The following is a 20,171-nucleotide window of genomic DNA, read 5'->3' on the forward strand; positions in this document are numbered from 1 at the left end:
GGGCGGCTATGAGAGTCAAAAACAAGGCTAACCGAGGGAAGGAGGGAGTACATGCTCAGGGAAACCGAAACCACTATCTCCACAAGGCAGTTAATGTATGACTAACCCCATTAAACATTCTTCTTCTTCTATTTACCATTACTTTCTTATGTATGACTAACCTCTGTTTGGTGGTACGGGAGGAGAAACTGAAGCGGCCGCTCTCACACATGCAGGCGTGGGAGATCGCCCATACGCGGAAGGACCCCAAGCCTGGCGAGCCCAAGTACTACGGCAAGAAGACCGCGCATAGGAAGAAGGCCTACTCCGATGGGTATCCGGCGTTACATCCTGACACACCTGACCCCATTGCGGCGGATCTGGACGAAAGGGTGGTGGTGGGCATGGGGCCGAAGGAGCACGGTCGGGAGGCGGTTCTCGATGATGTGATCACTCCTACTATCTCCTACACACAGCTCCATCGGATCGACCCGACCCTGAGCCAGCGCACGAGCACGCCCATGAGCAGTGCACCGTCACTGTCCCTCTTTCATGAGCAGCAAACTGTAAGTATTTTCCCTTTTATCTTCATTGCTCACTTTATTTTCCGCATTTAGTAGTTTTATGAGTTTCATCATGTCATACTGTAGGCCTACATGGAGTACACACGCCAGGAGACCATGGCGTGGCACGACCGCCTTCATGCATACCATCAGCAGAGGGATCGCCAGATGCAGCACGCTTTTCAGGAAATGGCGGCCGGCAGGTGTCCTCAATGGCCATCAGCAGAGGGTCCTCCAGCACAACCAACGTTGCTGACCTTTGAGGAGTTTGTGGCACAGAACGTTGGCCCCTCGCCGGTTAGTTCATCCCCAATCTATTCACTCAAAGCATATCATGCCTTTCAACACAGTCATATATCCCGTTAATATGTCTTTTCAACATCCAGGGAACCGGTGGATCAACCGTTGGTGGTGGTCTTCGCAGCACTCCCGAGTCACGGAGCCCGACCACTCCGATCCATGGAGGCGGAGGCGGAGGTGGAGGCGGTCTTGGCGGTACCACTACCGCTAGCAGTGACGACCTGGGCTTCAGCGGTCTTGGCGGTGACGACCTCCGCGGTGCTCGACGTCCTGGCGCTTAAGCCTTTTGGTTACTTGTGTGCTTATGCTTATGTATCTTTAGATGACTTGTGTGTGGTGATGATGATAAACTTGTGGTCTTTGATGGTCCTTTAGATGACTTGCGTGCTTCTTTATATGCTTATGCTTATCTTTATGTTGATTATGATGATGCTTATGCATATATTGTTGTGATGGTGACGGATGATACTTAGATGTGTTCTATATGTCTATTTCCATCATATATATCTGCTGATATGTGCTGTATATCTGAATTGAATTGATTTGAAAACAAACAGAAAAAAGAAAAAAAATCAAATACAAACTATGTCGGCATAGGGCTGGCCTGAGCGCCCAGTTGCTGACGCGTGGCATTTATGCCGACGGCCTAGCCGTAGGCCGTCGACATAGATTTAAACTAAGCCGACGGCCAGGCCGTCGGCATAGATGCCACGTGTCAGCAACTGGGAGCTCCTTGGGTAAGCCTATGCCGACGGCCTCGCCGTCGGCATAGATTTAAACTAAGCCGACGGCTAGGCCGTCGGCATAGATGAGCCACTTGGCGAGCAGCGAGTGGTCGTCACTTGACGGCGGCCGCCGTTAGACGGGAACGTTGCTGACAGCCAGGGCCGTCGGCATAGATGTACGGACACCGTCGGGATAGATCCTATGCCGACGGCCTTTCTATGCCGACGGCCTTTCTATGCCGACGGCCTCCCGGGCTGCGCCGACGGATATGTTGCCGACGGAGGCCGTCGGCATAGGCATGTCCCGACGGCATATCAGGGCTATGCCGACGGCCCTGGCCGTCGGCATAGGGTGCGATTCCGGTAGTGCATATGAAATGACCTGAGTACCGTCATACTGGTTGGACCCAATCCAATTGATGGTTTTGTTTTCTGTTCATCACGTTCGTCACTTCATCTAGTAGAGAGAGGTGGAGCATCCTTGCGTCGTCATCAGCCATGGTGCCGTTGCCGCCCCAGGTGCAGGCTCTCTCACCGTGTGTGGATGCAGCCGTTGCATCACTGATACAGGAGGTCGCAGCAGCGAACACAACGGCAGACGCTAGTTGCGTCGCATCCTGTCGTGTCGGCGGCACCATTTCTCTCTGACGTTTTGGTACGGGCATCGCACAGGGAGGCCGAGAGTGCCATGTCGCGTCGCTTGGTTCAGTTGATGGGCACCACTGTTGGGCGATGGCATCAAGATGCAGGGACTGACACAGTGGTCCGCTGGATACCCAAGCAGCCGCTTCGCGTCTGGCCCATCGGTTCTCTTTCTACCTACGCGTGCATGAACTGTGTGACGGAGAGGCCAGATCAGCCGGCGGCTCATACCGAGGTCGGGGCGTCGGGTAGGTGAGGCGCGCGAGATAGAAAGGCGTACCATGTGGTGAAGCCCTTGATGAACGCGGGAATGGCGGAGCCGGCGGCACGGGCAGTTGCCGTGGGCGGTGGTTGCACGACGGAGGTGTCGTCTCCCACCGACAGCCGGCTGTTTCTAGGAGCTTCCACCCAGCGCCTCCTCGAGACCTGTATCAGCAGGTGACTGCATAGACAGCAGTGGGCTTCAAATTCGTCTGCTCTAGTATGATGAATTTCGATGGGAGAAAGAAACTTCACTAATCCCCTCGAGCAGAAGGGCTCGCTATCCCTCTTGTGGTGACGACAGAAATTGTGTGGTTGCTTAATGGGGAGAAGAACTCCATCTCTTACTCCTCCATTTATTCTGTGGAGAAGATGAAGAGGAATTGGCACAGTAGAAAATGGGGGAATTAACTGGGGAGATGACAGGGCATAACACCCCAGCCAGACCTTCGTCTTAATTTCTTAATGTATGAGGACCTGGGGGCGAGTTGGTCCCCAGTCGCCGGCCCCAGGGCCGCCCCCAGGCGCGTCTAAATTTTTTTTAAAAAAGAAAACGTTCGGCGAGTTCGTTTAAAACACGGCTAAATTCAACCAAACTTCGAAGAGTTCATACATATTTAAAACATTTTATAGAAAAGAAAAAAAACGCTACTAGGCCCGCCGTCGCCCTTGCCGCCCGCGCGCCCTTGAAGCTCTACATGCCGAGGCGCCTGTAGAACTGCGTGTAGTCGCCGCCGTCGTCGTCGTCGTCGCCTCCTCCGCGGCCGCCGTCCCTGCTGCACCCCTCCCCAGGTTGGCGCGGTGGGTTGGACGATCCGGGGGCGTCCTCGTCCTCATCGCTGTCGAGGATCACCACGCCGTGCTCGTCCTCGCGCCCACGCCTGCGGGCGGCTATCTCCTCCAGGGCTCAGCGCTGTCGGACCATCTCGTCGCGGAGGTAGTCGTCCCGCGCCCACTTTAGGGCCTCCTCGTCGGAGAAGCCGCGCCAGGCTATGGCCTCGTACTCCGCGGGGAGGTCGGGCTCCGCCTTCGGCCTGACGAGTACGAGGCGTCCAGAGGTGGGGGAGGGGTCGGCGATGCGGACGCCGGCGCTGCGGGTGCGGTGGCTGACCGGCGTGTCCTCTGGCTCCGGCTTGACGGGGTGGAGGCAGGGAGAGCCGGTCGAGCGGCCGGACGAGGAGGAGGACGCCCCCGGGTCCATGTGCCTCAGCGTCCATGAGCTCCCACGCCGGCAGGAGAAGGACGGTGGAGCGGGGTACTCCAGCCTGGGCGTGTTGCCGCCCTCGATGTACTCGAGGACGGACTCCAGCATGCGGCCGGGCACGCCCCACCATCGGCGGCGGCCTCCAGAGTTGAGCCTCCCGGAGGGCACGATGCCGTTGGTGGCCTCGAGCTGCTCGGCGTGGCGGCGACGGAAGTAGGGCTCCCACAGCGGGCTGTCGAGGACGTACCGTGGACCTTCCCTCGCCGCCTGCGGCAGAGAGGTGCGGATACGCGCGATCTCCGCACGCCGCGCCGCCCCGGTGGGCGGCGGTGGCACCGGGACCCCACCGGCGCTGCTCCTCCACGCCCCGGGCACCCGCATGTCCGGCGGGACCCGGTACTCGGCCTCAAAGAGGAGCCGAGCTTCGTCCTCGTGAAGGTGGCGGCGGCCGAAGCCGTTCCCCGCCGCGCCGTCGCCTGGGAAACGCTCGGGCATGGCTGAACTGGAGACGGCGAGGGGAGAGGGAGGAACGGGGAAGGAGCGGGCGTCGGTGATGCAGTGTCTGTGCGTCACCGGCACGCTGGAGGGCGGCTTATATAGGCGGGGGCGCCGCGCGTACGCGTGGCGGGCGAGGGACGCGCGTCGTCCGGTCTTCACTGCGCCGCCCGTGAGGCATCAATGGAGGAGGCTGACCGGCGCGGCAGCGCGCGGCAGTTTTGGCATTGATTCGCCGCGGGAACCGAGGCGATGAGGACGACAAAGCGGCGAGAAGAGCCGAATCGCTGCCAAGGAGGGCTCGCCGGTTTTCGCGCCAAAAACGTTTCGGCCGGCGCCCCCAAGTGCCCCCCAGCGTGCCGGGTTCGGCCTGGGTCCGCTGGCGCCAATTTCGGTCCGAGCCGGCGAAAAATGGGCCTTTGGGGGCGCGACTGGGCCGTTTTTTCGGCGCCGGCGCGAAAAAATCGCCTGGGGAGGCCGTTCTGGGGGCGCGGCTGGAGATGCTCTTACATTGCCGTTTATGGCACCAAGGCCTGCACCTCAAGACCAGACACTCATAACTTGTGTGTAGCTTGTAGGGTTCAGGATTTAATTTTTTTTCCCAGTTTCTTTTGTATGGACAGTGTATGGCACCTGGAAGATGATTCTGTGAACTTTATGTGACATGCTATTTTTCCTGAGTGATGCATAAGCAAGAAAACCTAGCTAAGTCATCTTAATATAATAGGACATGCCTGGTAGTTTCTTAATTCTTACTTTCTTTATTTGGCACATGGAAGGACATAGACTAACACTTTATAGATGTAGGTATTCTTAATGTCTTCAGTTGAAAAATAAATGTGATATTCCTTGTGTTGGCACCGTGCAATTTACATGTCAATAGAATTGAATCACAGAGACATGCATCATTAGGTGAAATTTTTAACGAGAGACAGACAAAATACAAGGGGCAAAACTGCAGCAAGAATACCACTAACCTGCATGATCTGAACGGCATGTGGAATACCAAAAGGTCTTTTCCTACCATGCGGCCCAGTTTGGAACTTGAAGAATTCATGAATTCCTGCAGCAAGACAACAACTACATTGTTTCCTATGATCCGTTGAGAGGCATAGACACGCTTTGATTTTTCTTTCCGGTATATTTCTGATTTTTATTTTACTTCTTTTTCAGGGAAATAGTTCAGATTTTTTATGATTGATTAATCAACAACTCCATTGTTTGTTCTGACCCATTGCAAGGGATATATGTTGATATTTTTTTCAGTTTGTTCCACCACTGTTTCGTTCAGATTTTGTCTTTTTTTTTCACAAATAATATGGACAGTGTGTGGCATTTAGTTGATAGCTGTGTCCAATTTACAGAAGTTGCTACGTAAGATGATAGTTGTCTGAAAACAGATCCTGTACACGTGAAGTCCAGCATGGTTCAGTGAAGACCCCCTTTATCTAACCTGAGCAAAGACCCCCTTTATCTAGCCTCTTGATTGACATGACTACCACTGATTGCCCGCCTCATCCGTCATCAATGGTTGCACATACTCTGGTGTAGTGTTGAGGTGGGGAACTGGACACCATTGGGAGAGGCTCTAGGCATGCATTCTTGGATGAACGACATAGTGGGGAACTTATGCACGGAAGGTTTGACTCAGTTCATCGGGTTGCGGGAGATCATTTCGGAGGTTCAGTTGGATGTTCAGTCGGAGGACCGACCCATCTTGGCGTGGAACGAGTCAGGAGTTTACTCGGCGTCGTCAGCTTACAAGATGATGCTTTGCGAGGGAGGAGTGAGATTCCACTCATTCTGAGCCATCTGGAAATGTTAGGCTCCACTGGCGTGCAAGATCTTCATGTGGTTGGCAGTTCAATACCGATTGTGGACGTCATATAGAAGGATGAGACATGGGTTGCAAGACCGAACTTTGAAATGCTCCTTTTGCGACTAGGAGGAGGACTTGGTCGACCACATTTTGCAGTAGTGTGTGTTCTCGCGGCAAGTGTGGTTTCGTTGCATCGATAGAATGGGTTTGAGGATCGAGCTTTGCCCTGCAAATGACTCTAGGTTGGTGCAATGGTGGTCGGAGGTGAGGAAACAAATTCACAAGAAAACTCGGAAAGGGTTTGACACATTTGTGATGCTAATCTGCTGAACACTTTGAAAACAAAGGAACGCGAGGGTGTTCGGATCAGGCCAGATCAAGAACGAGGGTGATACAATGGACATGATCTTCGACGACTTGAGGACATGGGCCACGGCAGGAGCTTTTGGACGACAACTAGCACCCGAGTAGTCGAGTAGCGTGAGGGAGTGGGGTGGAGGCTTGGTTAGGGTCGGCTTCTGACACCTAATCAACAAATCTGTAATCTCTTCTACATAATTTCTCTCTTTTATAAAGCTAAGGTACGCCATTGGCGTACCCTCGAAAAAAAAAACAAAGGTTGACGAGCCTCCAAAAATGCATGCAACAACTATCATGCCGAAAAAAGGAGGCAAACGGAACACAGACAAAATGACACTACCAGAGAAAGTGGCAAAAGGGAGAGGGAGGTCATCCGCTGGTTCAAGATTATATCAGTGCAAAGTACACCCGATCGAAGGCCTAAAGGTCTTAATTCCCTCGCGGCCCTGTGGGCTAGGACTTGGCCCAGTTCATGAGAACACCGTGAGAGCTGCTCCGGAGCAGCGGGCCCTTTCATTTAACTAAGGTGGGGGACGCATTGCCGGAGGGCGGAGGACCAAACAATTTGGTGCATATATAAGATGTATCAGATGATCATGGTTCTCAAATCACTGTGAAAGTGCATAGCTATCTGAGTTTTACTGTTTCGTAATTTATCGAGACGTGCGCACGTACATGATTACTAGTCAACAAAAAGGAGCAAATTGCTCATGCACGAACAACCATCCGTCAACATCATATTCTAGAACATCACAATCAAAGAGCATCCAAGACGCAGCATGACGCCTCTGTATGGCACCTTTCAGAGGTCGCCGATGTGCCTAATGGTCTCACCAAAGTAAGAATTTTAGAAAGAAAAAAAATAAACTCATTTGTTTAGTCAAAATGGGAAGTGAATCTTTGGCTGTCTACCGTAGAGGCTCACCGCCAGCTCTGCCGATTCGTAGGAGCCATGCAGGTACCGACAATCGGTGTCCCGATCTTCTATTTTCGACACCCACGCCCCCACGGTCAGTGCCGCACAACATGGTACTTCCTCTTCGACGAAGGTGCCGGCGGCATGTCAGTCAAGGAGCGGGATGGGGGTCACGCCATGGCGGCCTGGATCTGTGGTTCGAATCGGCAGCGGGGGACCTCCAACGGCTAGATCCTGCCATTTCGGACCAATCGGGGGCGGCGGGGATTGATTAGAACTATTGGCTAGGTTGTGGGGTGGCCGTGATGCATGTAGGAGGGGCGGCATCTGTGTGGAGTGCAAGGGGGGCATAGTGGGTGTGGTGCAAGCTAGGAGAAGCAGGTCCTAGCAGTGACGGAGATGATGATGAAGTCTCAGAAAGTGCTTGAAAAAGTTAAACAAGAAATGACAAATGCAAAGAACCTGAGAAGGTTGTAATTGGTGGGAATGAACGAGCATAAAGGGGAGATCAACAAGCAAGTGCAATGAACCTGAGAAGGTTGTAATTGGTGGGAATGAACGAGCATAAAGGGGAGATCAACAAGCAAGTGCAATGAACTTGTTGATCTCCTCTTTCTGCTCGTTCATCTTCTCTTCGTCCAGCTTTCTCAGGCACTCTGAGTTTTTCAGTTCTTGTTTGACATTATCATGCTCTTTCTCTGATTTCTTTAGGCTCTCCTTGAGCCTCTGGATCTCCTCCTTGCACGACATCTCTTCCTGCCTTGCCTTGTCGAGTTCCTCTCTGAGCTTAGTCATCTCCTCGTTCTGCTCGTTCACCTTCACCTCGACCAGCCTTCTCAGCATTTCTGCATTTGTAATTTCTTGTTTAACATTGTCATGCTGCTTCCGAGATTTCGCTAGCTTCTCCCTCAGCCTCCGGATCTCCTTCTCCTGGCGCGACAACTCTTCCCGCCTTGCTTTCTCGAGTTCCCCACTGAGCTTGTTGATCTCCTCTTTCTGCTGGCTCATCTTCTTCTCGTCCAGCTTTCTCAGCCTCAGGCTCTTCCTCAGTCTCCGGATCTCCACTTCCATACAATTAAGGTTTTCATCAACCTACCAATAAAATTATTTGTCAGGTACTATATCGGTATGAATCATGTATCTGTCATTCATATTACTCAACTTTCCAAAGCAGAAAAAACATAATCGACTAAAAAATATCAATTTCAAAGAATATTCTAGAACCTAAAAATAATATTCTTTACGTAAATTTAAGCTTCAACAGTCAATGTTTTTTCACTTTGAGAAGACCGTACAGGAAAACTGCATGGTAGTTATACAGATAAACATATCCTTTTTTTTGTAGGGATACAAATAAATGTATTTGAAAGGCAAGGCAAGAAACCCACTGCAACAATTCAGTTAACTGCGTCATACCACTACAAAATTGACTTAATGTGCAAAACTGTTTTACCTTCTTTGTTATCCTTGTCGGTTGTTCATAAATCCGTTCTGCTGAACATCCATGAACACTAATCTCATGTTGTCCGTCTTTTGCTTCCTGGGACAAGGGAATAAAAAGGTGAGAGAACAGACAGGTCAATCCATACAATTGTAATATTACTACGAGTAAAAGCCCAATCAACCACCTGAATGTGAGGGAGCATCTGGTAGAAAAATGCTTTGCCACCATTGCTTGATATAACAAAGTCAACTGCAGCAAGCAATTTCCTGCGTTGCATCTCACGGCACTCAATATTATCGGTCATGTTGTCAAAGAGAACAACCCTATCTTGGCATAGCTTTATCATTTCCTGTAAAAAAAGAGGATGGAAATATAAGCTATATAGGCAAGAAGATTGCGACTGGTGGATACAAGCAACACACAAGAACCATTCTCACAATACAATCAGATAAAATGCAGTTTGAAACAATTTATTGTTGGTGGTAAGAATTAAGATATAGAATAGACCTTTTTCTCAATTTTAAAAATAAGACATAGAATAGACCGTTCTAACAATACAATCAAATAAAATGCAGTTTGAAACAATTTATTGTTAGTGTTAAGAACTAAGATATTGAATAGACCTTTTTCTCATTATAAAAAAGAAGATAGAGAATAGACCTGGAGATAAACCGGGGACCTCACGGCTAGCATTTTCTTCCAAGCAACTTCGTTGCCCATTGCATCCCCATGTGTGAATACTAATATAATGTGGTCAAAGATTTTGTCACCGAAAGACAATTTAATCGACTCAACTATATTCTGCTCTTCACAAGAAAACAGTGATGTGGCCGAGAACACCATAATCATGGCATGTATGCCATCTTTAATCATCTCAATACATTTGATGATTTCTTTACGGGAATCTTCAGTTGAGATCTCCATGTCAAATAATAAGCCTATCAAGAAAATGTAGTGAGGCCATAGTAATTTAGCTTTCAATGAAGTGATTGATGCATGTTTAGTTTTTCATATGCAGCACTCGGAACAAAATAAAGGCCACCAAAAACAAACATACAAAATTTAAATGTGCATCACTAAATGGGATAACAGTGTTGATGTGACATTGAGGAGCACTTGCCCTCATATCATGAAATAAATGTTATTTTTTACAAAAAATGAAACAAATAATATGTGATGAGACGGTGACAGAGTGGAGAGGAACAAAAGGTATATGGTAGCATTGTTTATGTGCCTTGCTGTTGAGTATGCAGACAAAGAAACATGATATCGATCATGCATAGCCCATATAGGAAGATAGTTGCAGCTCTAGAAGAATAGCTTCCATCCGGAAAAAAAAAGATGGATTAATTGCTAGAAAGACAAAACATGGCTCAATTTGATTGAACTGCATACTAGTTAAAGGGTGTTAATATAATTGGATTTTCATTAAAAATCACAAATTTTGACAAATGTTGGATAAATGTCCAGATTCTACTAGGAACGAACATGTGATCCCCTCTAAGAATAAGGTTCTTTTTCTCACAAAAAAAAGATTAAGCTTATTTGGCAAAGGCAAGGTGCGCCATCTTGAATGCATGACCAGTACTAGAAACAGATTGTCGGACATGCTTGAGTAATTAGGCAGGGACTCCGTTGTTACCTGGGGTGTCAATGACGTTGACGGTGCGTGTGGCGCCGCAGCCGTCGTGGAAGGTGGCGCTGCTCTTCTGGCAGGTCTCGGTGACGCTCACGTAGGCGAACTCGGGCGCAAAGGCGTGGGTGCCGAGGATGCAGTTGGCGATGGCGTTCTTCCCGATGCTGATCTTCCCGACGAGGGCGACGGTGACGTCAGAGAGCGGAGGGGAGGGAAGGACCGCCCAGTCCCCGTCCCCGTCTGCACAGCCACCGCCGCCGCCCATGATGGATGGGATCTTTGGAAAGAAACACGGTGAGAACTGAGAAGAGCAGAGATTGCAGCCAGGAGGTGGAGAAGATAGATGACTACGCTGTGCATGCGCACAGGCACAGCGGCCTCACATTCGCCGGAGGTTTTTCTAGGAACAGTACATCGGGAGGAGAAGTGGGGCGTGCGGGAGCTGAGACGGCGCCGGAGTAGGTGGACGACACAAATAGGGGAAGGAGAAGGTGGAGGGAGGGTGTTTGTTCGTCGCCTCGGAAGCTGAGAAGCGCAACCGTCCGGCGGCCGGGGGGATTGAATGCGTCGCCAGTTCACGAGGACGTCCACCGCTTCGTGTTCCACCGGAATTTTGACGGTCAATGCTTTGGTCAATGGCAAAAAAAAACGGCAGAACGTTCGCTGCGAGAAAGGTCCCAGCAATGGCCCGCACAGCGGCTCGATTCAAACCATGTGAATGATGGTTTTTTTTTTTAAATGTCTTCTATGCCAAAAAATTGTCTGGGAAAACGTTTGTGAATGTCATCCTTTCGGACGAACTGTCGCCAGCTAGCGGGGTCCAAAAAAATTATGCTCGTCCAGCCTTTGTCAGCCAGCTCGAGCAAAGGATCAGTCTATTTTATAGTTAAAAAAAGTTAGACAAAAGTATAGTATAGATTTGTTTTTCATCCGTCTGGTTCAAGGGTATTTCCTAGTTGCCGCTCATCCGGTATATACCTAATAGACTCTTAGACCTAATTCTTTTGGTCGATTCCGCCACAATCTTGAGAATCGAACCTCCCCCCAGAATCTTGAACCCATATTTTTTTGACAATCCCAATAGCTAGTTAGAATGTAAACGACTACTCCGGTGAAAAGTGTACATATAGAAAATTTTGGACAAATTATGAAGTGGAGTAAAAAATGCATTGGGAAGGTGCAAGCCACCACCTATCTCCTCTTTAATTACCCAACCCCCAATGAGCTAAGTGCATGTAGAAATTAAGGAGATAATGTGTAGAATATTATTGGTCTTGATTACCGTGTGATGAGAGTGAATCATTTTCTTTCTACTTTAAAGTGCATGGAAAGGTAGAAGTACACTCTTTGATGGACAAATTTTAAAGCCAAACGTACACTCTTCACCGGACGGAGGGAGTAGGATTGTCAAAAAATATAGGTACTGAGAGAAGTTGGGTGGAGGTTCGATTCTCAAAATACAGGGAGAATCGGCCAAAAGAACGGGGCATCATCCTCGCTACTATTAATTATTTCAGTGTGTGTGCTTCCATATCATCAGAATTGTTATAACCGTTAATTTTACTAGCTTGATCCACTCGCAACCATCCGATCTATGCATGAGAATTCTTTACCATGCAACATGCATGAGCTCTTTGATTTGCGGGATAGCAAAAAACGCGGGAACAAGAAAACGTAGGATTGGAATGACATGCTCATTGGATTCTTATAGGATTTTATCGTATCACAGAAAAAAACAAAGGAATTCATCTAAGAGGTTGGGGTGGATGCTAGAACTCCTATGAAATGTAGTACATTAATCCTTATAAAAAAATTCTATAGGATTCAATCCTACGAATCAAACGACCAACGTACCAAAAATTTTCAAGGATACTAATTCTTAAAAAATCCCATAAAACCCCTATTGTATCAAAGAGGCCTTTAGTGTATTTTTAATGAATTTTAGATAACATTGCATTCTAGCTTAAAAAAACATTGCATTCAATTGTGACTAGTTGAATGCCCGCTTATTTCCACGAATAAATAAATATTGACTCAACAAGTAAGTGAAAACCTCGATGCAAGAGTTAAGGCCTGCAACTTCCCAGCCAGGTATAGTCACTTTTTTGTTGGACGGGTAGCATGTCAAAGTGGTTGGAGATAGGCATGATGTGTTTGGTTGGAGGGATGAACGGTGAATACGAGTCGAGGTGACCTTTTCTTATTGAGATGGTGAGATTACCATCAACATTTTGTTACCATTGATAAATTCGAAGGACCTTTTAGCAGATAAATAATTGCTTTGGTTCCAAAATTCTAAGTTTCCACGATGAAGCCAATCCCATACAAGAAACAACATGTATTACTACACAATACCTATTGACAAATTAAAGCCAGAGAAGAAACTAGTAGAGCATCTACAACCGGACCTGGAACTAGAGGGGAGATCCAACCGGATCCGGATCTTGACCAACCTCTTCTCCCATCGGCAATAAACCATAGCTACCTAGCTCGGCAGTCCGCTTCCCTCAAAAAAAACTGAAGATACAGAATGCAATTGGGTTTATACATGACGAATTGAAGTTACCTCTGTAACGTACAAGGGACCAAGGCAGAAATAGCTTCGGTATGATCCCCATGATGATGGAATCACGCGCGTGCGATCTAGATGTAATTAATCAATTATCTAGTAAGCAATATTCTAGATTAAATATGAACAAGAAAAATGAAGCGCCACATTTCTTTTGAGAAGGAGGATCACCCCCGACCTCTGCATCCGACAGATGCATACGGCCATATATTATTAAAACATTCCAGAGGAGTACAAAGTCTGAAAATAGTCCAGCCCGTAAACGGAGTGAAAAAAACAAAGTCTGAAGAAAAAGGCCACAACCGGCATAAAAACAGGATTAGATGACTAGACACCTATCCTATTAATGGGCTGCCATTCAAACCAGTTGAAGTGCCACATAAAGGGGGGGGGGGGATTAACCTTCAGTGTCTGTCGGAGCAGCACTACTTGACGTCTGACACTCCGGAAATACGTCGGTCGTGATAGATGCAGACCCATGGGTGGCGTGGTGGCGCTGTCGCCGCGCGTCCTGGTAGGCCTACCATCGCCCGCCATGGCCGGCACCCACGGCACACTACTCCTTTGGCCGTCTACCGCATGCCTTTGTCGACCTTGATGTGTTGCCCGATCATCGGCCGCACTCCTGGAACGGCCCCTCTCGCGCCCTCACTTTGCCAACGTCGCAACAGGACTGCCATGTACCTGGGTCCATACGCGACGATGCCAACCACCTCTACTCTTGTATGGCCGCCGCCTATGAGAGAAACGAGGGAGAGAGAGAGAGAGAGAGAGAGAGAGGATAGTGACTCCGGTGTTTTCTAGTTCGAGGAAGTGGTGAGAGCAAGAGAAAAACGGTTTGGGGTGAGACTAAGGGGGTGGTTGGCTTCGTTCGCCAGATTTTGCTGGCTCCGCACACCCTTTGTTTTAGAGCAATCATGTCTGACATATACCTTCCCCCATTATATTCTATATTTTGGTAGATTTCATTTGATTTGAGTGTGGGTAGGGAAAGGCAAGAAAATTTTGATTAACTGAGATTTTTATAAAATTCAACATGAATTGATTTGAGTATGGGTAGAGAAAGGTAAGGAAAATTTTGCTTTAGTTGAGGTTTTGGTAAATTTGATTTGGTTGAGTAAGTGTAGAAAATGCTTTTGAGAAAGTACCGATTGGTTTAGATTATTCCAAGTTTCCCTATTAACATTGGTTTTTATTTTATGTGGTATCGATTGAGATTAACAAAAAAATATCAATGGGAAACGAAAGGAGAGGGGGGTGTGGGAGAAAAAAAATCAAGAAAGGAGAGGAGGCGAACCTACCAACTCTCATTTAGAGATTTTATAGGAATAATGGATATCCTTATCCTGCCCATCCTTATAATCAGACGAGCGACAACCTTCTAAGCAGGGGGCCCTAACCAAATGCATCCTTCGATGACAACCTAGTGCGGCTCCATGGCGGCATCCCAAGATGCTCGTGCTATGTTACCAAACCATATGAAATGTGGAAATGCAAAGTAGGCCTGGGCGTTCGGTAAAAACCAAAACTTCGGGGTTTACCTTTTTTTTTTCTAAATTTTGGTTTACAAAACTAGAAAGAGAAAGATACTTCCTCCATCCCAAAATAAGTGTCTCAAATTAATTTAGTACAATCTTGAGACAATTATTTTAGGACGGAGGGAGTACATAGCAATAATTTCTAGCATTGCGCGTCAATCAATTAACATATTTCGTTTGTCATTAATCTTTAGGACACTGAAGCACCAATATTCTCGTTCTTTGCATTTGTTAGTGATTTTACAGAGAATGTGTAATAACTAGCTTTAAAGGGAAAGCTCATCCAAAGACAGCAAGGGAACTGCCACTACAACAACAAAAAGGAGCAAAAGGCTAACGCAGGAACAGCTATCAGGTAACGTTGCAGTCTACAACATCACAATGAAAGAACATCCATCAGGCCGCGACCCCCCCCCCCCCACCATGCCGTCAATCCTTCCCAAAGGAATGATGTCGCCTCACCTAGCAGCACTGGAGTTGAGCCGTATTCCTCACCCCCGTTTCGCCGCTCCTGGTGCGGTACAATCCTTCTAGGCCATCTCTCCTTATCTCCCACGATTTGTTTTGTTCCTGCGCTTAGCACCACCACCTTCACGTTGCATCTCACCATCGTCTTGGGCCGCGACAAGATCTTTACATGTTCTTTCTATAGTGGGACCTCTTCGCGCTGGTGGGCACCAATACCTACGTTGTGCCCTCCATGACATGTCGTGCTGCTGGAAGCGCTGGCTGCCCATGGCGTAGTTCTAGTACAACTCCAGCCAACACAACACCATTGGCGGTACTCTGTTAAAAGATTTCTATGGTGTGCACCCAAATTTTAGTGCCCTGTCGAATCTCTTCCACACCAAGACATCAGAGTCTCTGCACGAGCTCTCGGTGGAGCACTAGCAGTTCACAGAAATTCTCAAAGCACACCTCATACATGCGCAAGACAACATGAAGCACCAAGCGGATCGCAAACTTACAGAGCACTAGTTTGTCGGCAGTGGTCATACGTCTAGTCCTCTGTCGTTAGCATGCCATGTCCCAAGCTTGCCTACAAGTTCTTTGGGCTGTACAAGATCCTCAACCATATAGCTCCCTTGCATCCAAGCTCGACTTGCCGCAAGAGAACAAGATTCACCCTCCTTTCATGTTTCGCAACTCAAGCCATTTCACGATGGATCATACACCAGTCTTGAACCAATTACTAACATCACTAAACCTCATGATTGGGGTTCTCATTCCTTAAGCAATCCCGGAGTGCCGCCTCACGATTCCTCAGGTACTTGTGCATTGGACCACTTTGTCACCTGCAAGTGCGGCCTGGGAGGACTATCACTTTCTGCATCAACGGTTTCCCTGCATGAATTGTGCTGAAGACGTGGCTCCAACTCAAGGAGGGGCAAATGTCACACACTCTTGTTCAGACATGACCAATCCTGAAGTGGAAAAGAGGAACAAGAAGAAGGCCATTGGAAGCTGAGGACGGATAGTCGTCGTTAGGTGTGTGTGTGACAAGTGGGCCAGAGGTCAGCCAGCTAGGCTTTAATGTATTCATGGGTGATGTGTTGTTCACATTAGGTGGAATATCAGAACTCCCTCATCTCGTTTCTCTGCATCTCACCTGCTCCCCATCTTCTTGCTCTCGATCTCATCCTCTTCTCTCTCACCTACCAATCCCCTCATGTTCAATCCGGAAGGGTTGTTACATAGATGGTGTCATATATGGCTCATCATATGTCTATGGTTGTGGACATGCATAAGAGGGATGAACCTCAAATGTCATTGTTATCATTGTTTCAGTCTGTCTCTTAGCAGCATGCAGACATGCAACTCGTACGTGTATTAGGCCCTATTTATATACGCATATTACTATTGGATATATGTGTTGTTCTTGTATGCGCGTTGGGCTATTACCTCATGCCTCCTGGGTTGTTATTATTGGATATATACGTTCTAAAAATCTATTCAGCGGATCAAGCATGAGATCCCCAATGGGATCTCTATAGCCATAGGAAATGGAGAGGGGACCAATTTTTGGCATGACCCATGGATAGGCGGATCTCCTCTGTGTAAGGAGTTCCCTGATGTATTTTCTATCTGCTCGGATCCGACGACGTTGGTTTTCACAGTGACGCACAATGGCTAATGGATCATCTTGTTCCGACGGACATTTAGTCCTGTGGAGACCGTAGATTGGGCCAACTTGTGGGCTACCCTCCCGCTGGTTCTCGCGGACATCCGGACACAGTGTCTTGGCAGCTTTCCCCCTCGGGGATCTTCTCGATTGGCTGAGCTTACCGTGCCTTATGCCAGTAGCCATCTCTCTCCTAGAGATTTTGGCTTTGGAAAGCGCACATGCCTATGAAGATTAAGATTTTTGTTTGGCAAATGTTGCAGGATTGCCTCCCATATGGAATGGAGGTATTCAAGCGGCACGAGCCTGGCGACAAGTTGTGCCCCCTTTTGTGATGCGCCGGAGAGAGGGACACACATTTTTTTCTCTTGCACGACGGCGGGATTCCTGTGGAGCTTTGAAAGTGAGGCAATGGGCCTAACTGAGAGGCCTCGGACCTGCTAGGTTCCTCCAAACCCGTGCCAACTAGACATGGAGGAGGAGATGCCTCTTCCAGCTTGTGTTCGCGGCGCTAGCTTGGACCCTATGGACAACGCGTAACATGATAGTGATCGAGCGGATCTTTCTTAGGCGGGCCTCTGGCTCTATTTTCAAATTCCTTTCATTTTTGCAACACTTGCACCCGCTATCTATACAGCAGAATCACGACCGTCATGGACACATGGTGGACGCGATGACTGCTGCCATGTGCCGTCTTGTGTCACCGCAGATCAACTGAGCTCCCGGCTACTGGGGGCCATTTATCCTATTTCTTTTATGCTTTTTTGGGCGGAGTTGTGCCGTTGCTCCAGTAGACTATTTTATTTTCGGTGCGGCTCATGGACTTGTTGCATAAACGTGCTGGTTGCTTTATTTAGAAAGTGGAGCGAAAGCCAATTTCGAGAGAAATACTCATTCGTCCAATTTTGCGTAGCCATGCATGCTTTGAGTCATTTTCATGCATGTAGCTCTTCCGATAGTTATGTCCTCCAAACCAAGTGGGGGTTCTTAGTTCTTACACTTGCACACCTGAAGTGGTGTTTGTACCGAACAAATAAACTGCTTTATTTTAACATTGTATATTGTAAATTTGTAATGTCACGAAATGGAATATAAGCCCAAATTGAAATATGAAGGTGATCATCCAGGGCATTGATTAGCAACATATATGCTTCAATTTCTTTGGTGCTTCAGTTAGTTTCCTCTCATCACAGGGCAACCTGAAGCTGATGCAGCAGCAGCAGGCGTGCTCAAGAAGCTCGCGAGGAAGTTGCCGCGCTCGTAGAAGTACTCTGCCTTCTCCACTTTCATCTCCTCATCAACCTATCATTACATTGTTGCAGCAGCGCATCATATAAGTGAAGTTCCAACTCTGAACAAAATTGACTGTGCAACGCGAAATTTGGTACTCCCTCTGTCCCACAATATATGACATTTTTGCAACCTAACATAATTTGCAAAAACGTCTTATATTATGAGACGGATGGAGTATATACCAAGCTGCATGCCAAACTTACATGGAAAATGCAGACGCCAAACAACTCCACGCGCTGGCCGTGAGGAGGGTGGCCCTTGAACGGCCCCTCCATGTACCCCCAGTGCCGGAACTTGAAGGCCACCCTGGGCGGGCCGGTGCAGTAGACGTCGAGCACCTCGATGGCGAAGCCCCGGGGGAACGCCGTGAGGAACGTCTCCATGCCGGAGTCGAACGTCTCTGTGTCCGGGTCGTAGATGCGGTGCTCCAGCGGCAGCTTGGTTGCCAGGAACGCGTTGTAGCCACCGATGGCGGTCCACTCCTTTCGGGTCAGAGGCTTCATCCCTGGTGAAAAGCGTTGGTGTCTTATGTGGCCAGAAAGATCGATGGACGGACTGACGGAGTGAGGTCTCACCGTTGGTGCTGCTGGTGAATCCCTGGGAGTGCACGCTCTTCTGGTCCTCGGGCCGCAACTTGTGGAACATCTCCATCTCCCATGTCTTGAGCAACCGCTGCACCTTCTCTTCCACACTCCCCTCCGCCCATTCCTGTGGCGCATGCATGCGGCGTTAGTCATGTACACGTGATCAACAACAAATTATGTTTGAAAATAAGTACAATTCGTTCCAACACACATAGAAGAAGCACATGGGGCGTGTGTACTCGTGGAACAACATATTGTGGGTACCTTAGTCCTCTCTTCCTCGAAGAGCTTGTTCACCACGTCGAAGTTGGGAGGGACTCCATGCCTCCACACGGTGTTCTTCTCGCCCTCGCCGTCCATGAACGACCGGTACTTGTCGCCTCCTGTTTCAGCAGACGCCATAGCTGGCTAAATTACCTTGGTCTCAGTTCAAGGTACAACTTTTTCTTTTTTGCAGGGGAGTTCAAGGTACAACTTGGTACTAGGTTAGTAGTATTCGGAAGGTGGGTTGAGAGTCAAGTGAAGGATTGATCCCCTACATATAGGAAAAATCTGAGCGGCCTGCCTCATCGCCAACGTCACTGCATTGGAAAAACATGACTAGTATATGCTATCCACCAACCCAGATGTGTCCAAGATGTTAGTAAATATATTTAGTTTTCTCCACTTTTAGCTCATTATTCTTCAAGATGAAGCGTGCATTCACACTGCACCTCAGGCAACTACATGTATTCCTCGTGCTGTTGGAGGGTGTTTGGTTCAATGCAGTGTAAGCAGAGGGTCAAATCTCTTAGCGTCCAAATGCATGCTCACAACACCAACTACTCCCTCTGTTATCTTATATAAGACGTTTAGACAATTTAGATAGAGCACAAGACAGTTCAATGTCAGCTGTCCAAAACGTCTTATAAAAAAGAACGGAAGGAGTAGTTGGCGTTGGAGTATTTCATTTCGCAAGTTTGGGCTTTGAACAACCACCTCCAAGTCAAAACTAATTCAGTCGGCAAACAGTAGATCCGATGGACGCCAAATCCAATATCGATTCAAAAGCAAGTCGTGTTGCTTGCATCATCCCCGTTCACACCACACCATATTGATGGCTGAGCCGTGAATATATATTCATGCCGTCGCACCCCACAGCTGAGTACTTAGACATCCTCCTGCACATGAGAACTTTGATTTCTACACTCCATAGCTGTAAACTACAGCAGCCATGGCATCTTCCGCTGTCTTGTTTCCAAGCTTTGTTTGGTTTCTCTACCTCTTTTGCTTCCTTTGCAGCCTGCCACTAGCCATCTGCAAGGAAGCTGAAAATGATAGACATGCCCTCCTTTGCTTCAAGTCCAGACTCTCAGGCCCAGCAGGAGTTTTAGCTTCATGGAGCAAATAGTCATTTGATGTTTGCGAGTGGCATGGGATCACCTGCAGCAAACCGTATCCTCGTCGTGTGATTGCGCTGGACCTCGAGTCGGAAGGCATATCAGGCTCCATATCACCTTGCGTTGCTAACCTGACTTCTATTACAAGGCTGCAGCTGTCAAACAACAACTTCAGTGGTGGCATACCATCGGAGATTGGCCTCCTGCGCCGTCTCCGTGATCTCGACCTCAGCAGGAACAATTTAGAAGGTAACATACCGCCATCTTTGGGCAGCAGCTCTTCTCTCACCACTAGTAGAAAAGGGGGCTTTTGTCCCGGTTGGTGAACCGGGACTAAAGGGT

The 20,171-nt window shown here is 48.3% G+C and overlaps 1 protein-coding gene across 1 annotated transcript; it reads right to left on the minus strand.

The window, feature by feature from the left end:
* Positions 1–17,598: 17,598 nt before the first annotated feature.
* LOC123140664 (pathogen-related protein) lies at positions 17,599–18,960 on the minus strand. Its single transcript, XM_044559947.1, has 4 exons — positions 18,715–18,960; positions 18,442–18,574; positions 18,070–18,371; positions 17,599–17,875 (listed from the first exon to the last, which is right to left on the minus strand). The coding sequence occupies exons 1-4, from the start codon at positions 18,850–18,852 to the stop codon at positions 17,747–17,749; spliced, it is 702 nt and encodes a 233-aa protein (XP_044415882.1). The 5' UTR covers positions 18,853–18,960; the 3' UTR covers positions 17,599–17,746.
* Between the last annotated feature and the right edge of the window lie 1,211 nt (positions 18,961–20,171).

This window comes from Triticum aestivum, chromosome 6D (assembly GCF_018294505.1).
Source record: "Triticum aestivum cultivar Chinese Spring chromosome 6D, IWGSC CS RefSeq v2.1, whole genome shotgun sequence".
Lineage (NCBI taxonomy): Eukaryota > Viridiplantae > Streptophyta > Magnoliopsida > Poales > Poaceae > Triticum > Triticum aestivum.

What these genes read in the sequence shown, in the direction of transcription:
- LOC123140664 (XM_044559947.1), bottom strand. Translation starts at nt 18,852, where the DNA reads ATGGCGTCTGCTGAAACAGGAGGCGACAAGTACCGGTCGTTCATGGAC. An exon ending in ATTCACCAGCAGCACCAACG is followed by an intron (nt 18,372 to 18,441) that starts GTGAGACCTCAC and finishes GCTTTTCACCAG; the next exon opens with GGATGAAGCCTCTGACCCGA. An exon ending in TTGGCGTCTGCATTTTCCAT is followed by an intron (nt 17,876 to 18,069) that starts GTAAGTTTGGCA and finishes ATGTAATGATAG; the next exon opens with GTTGATGAGGAGATGAAAGT.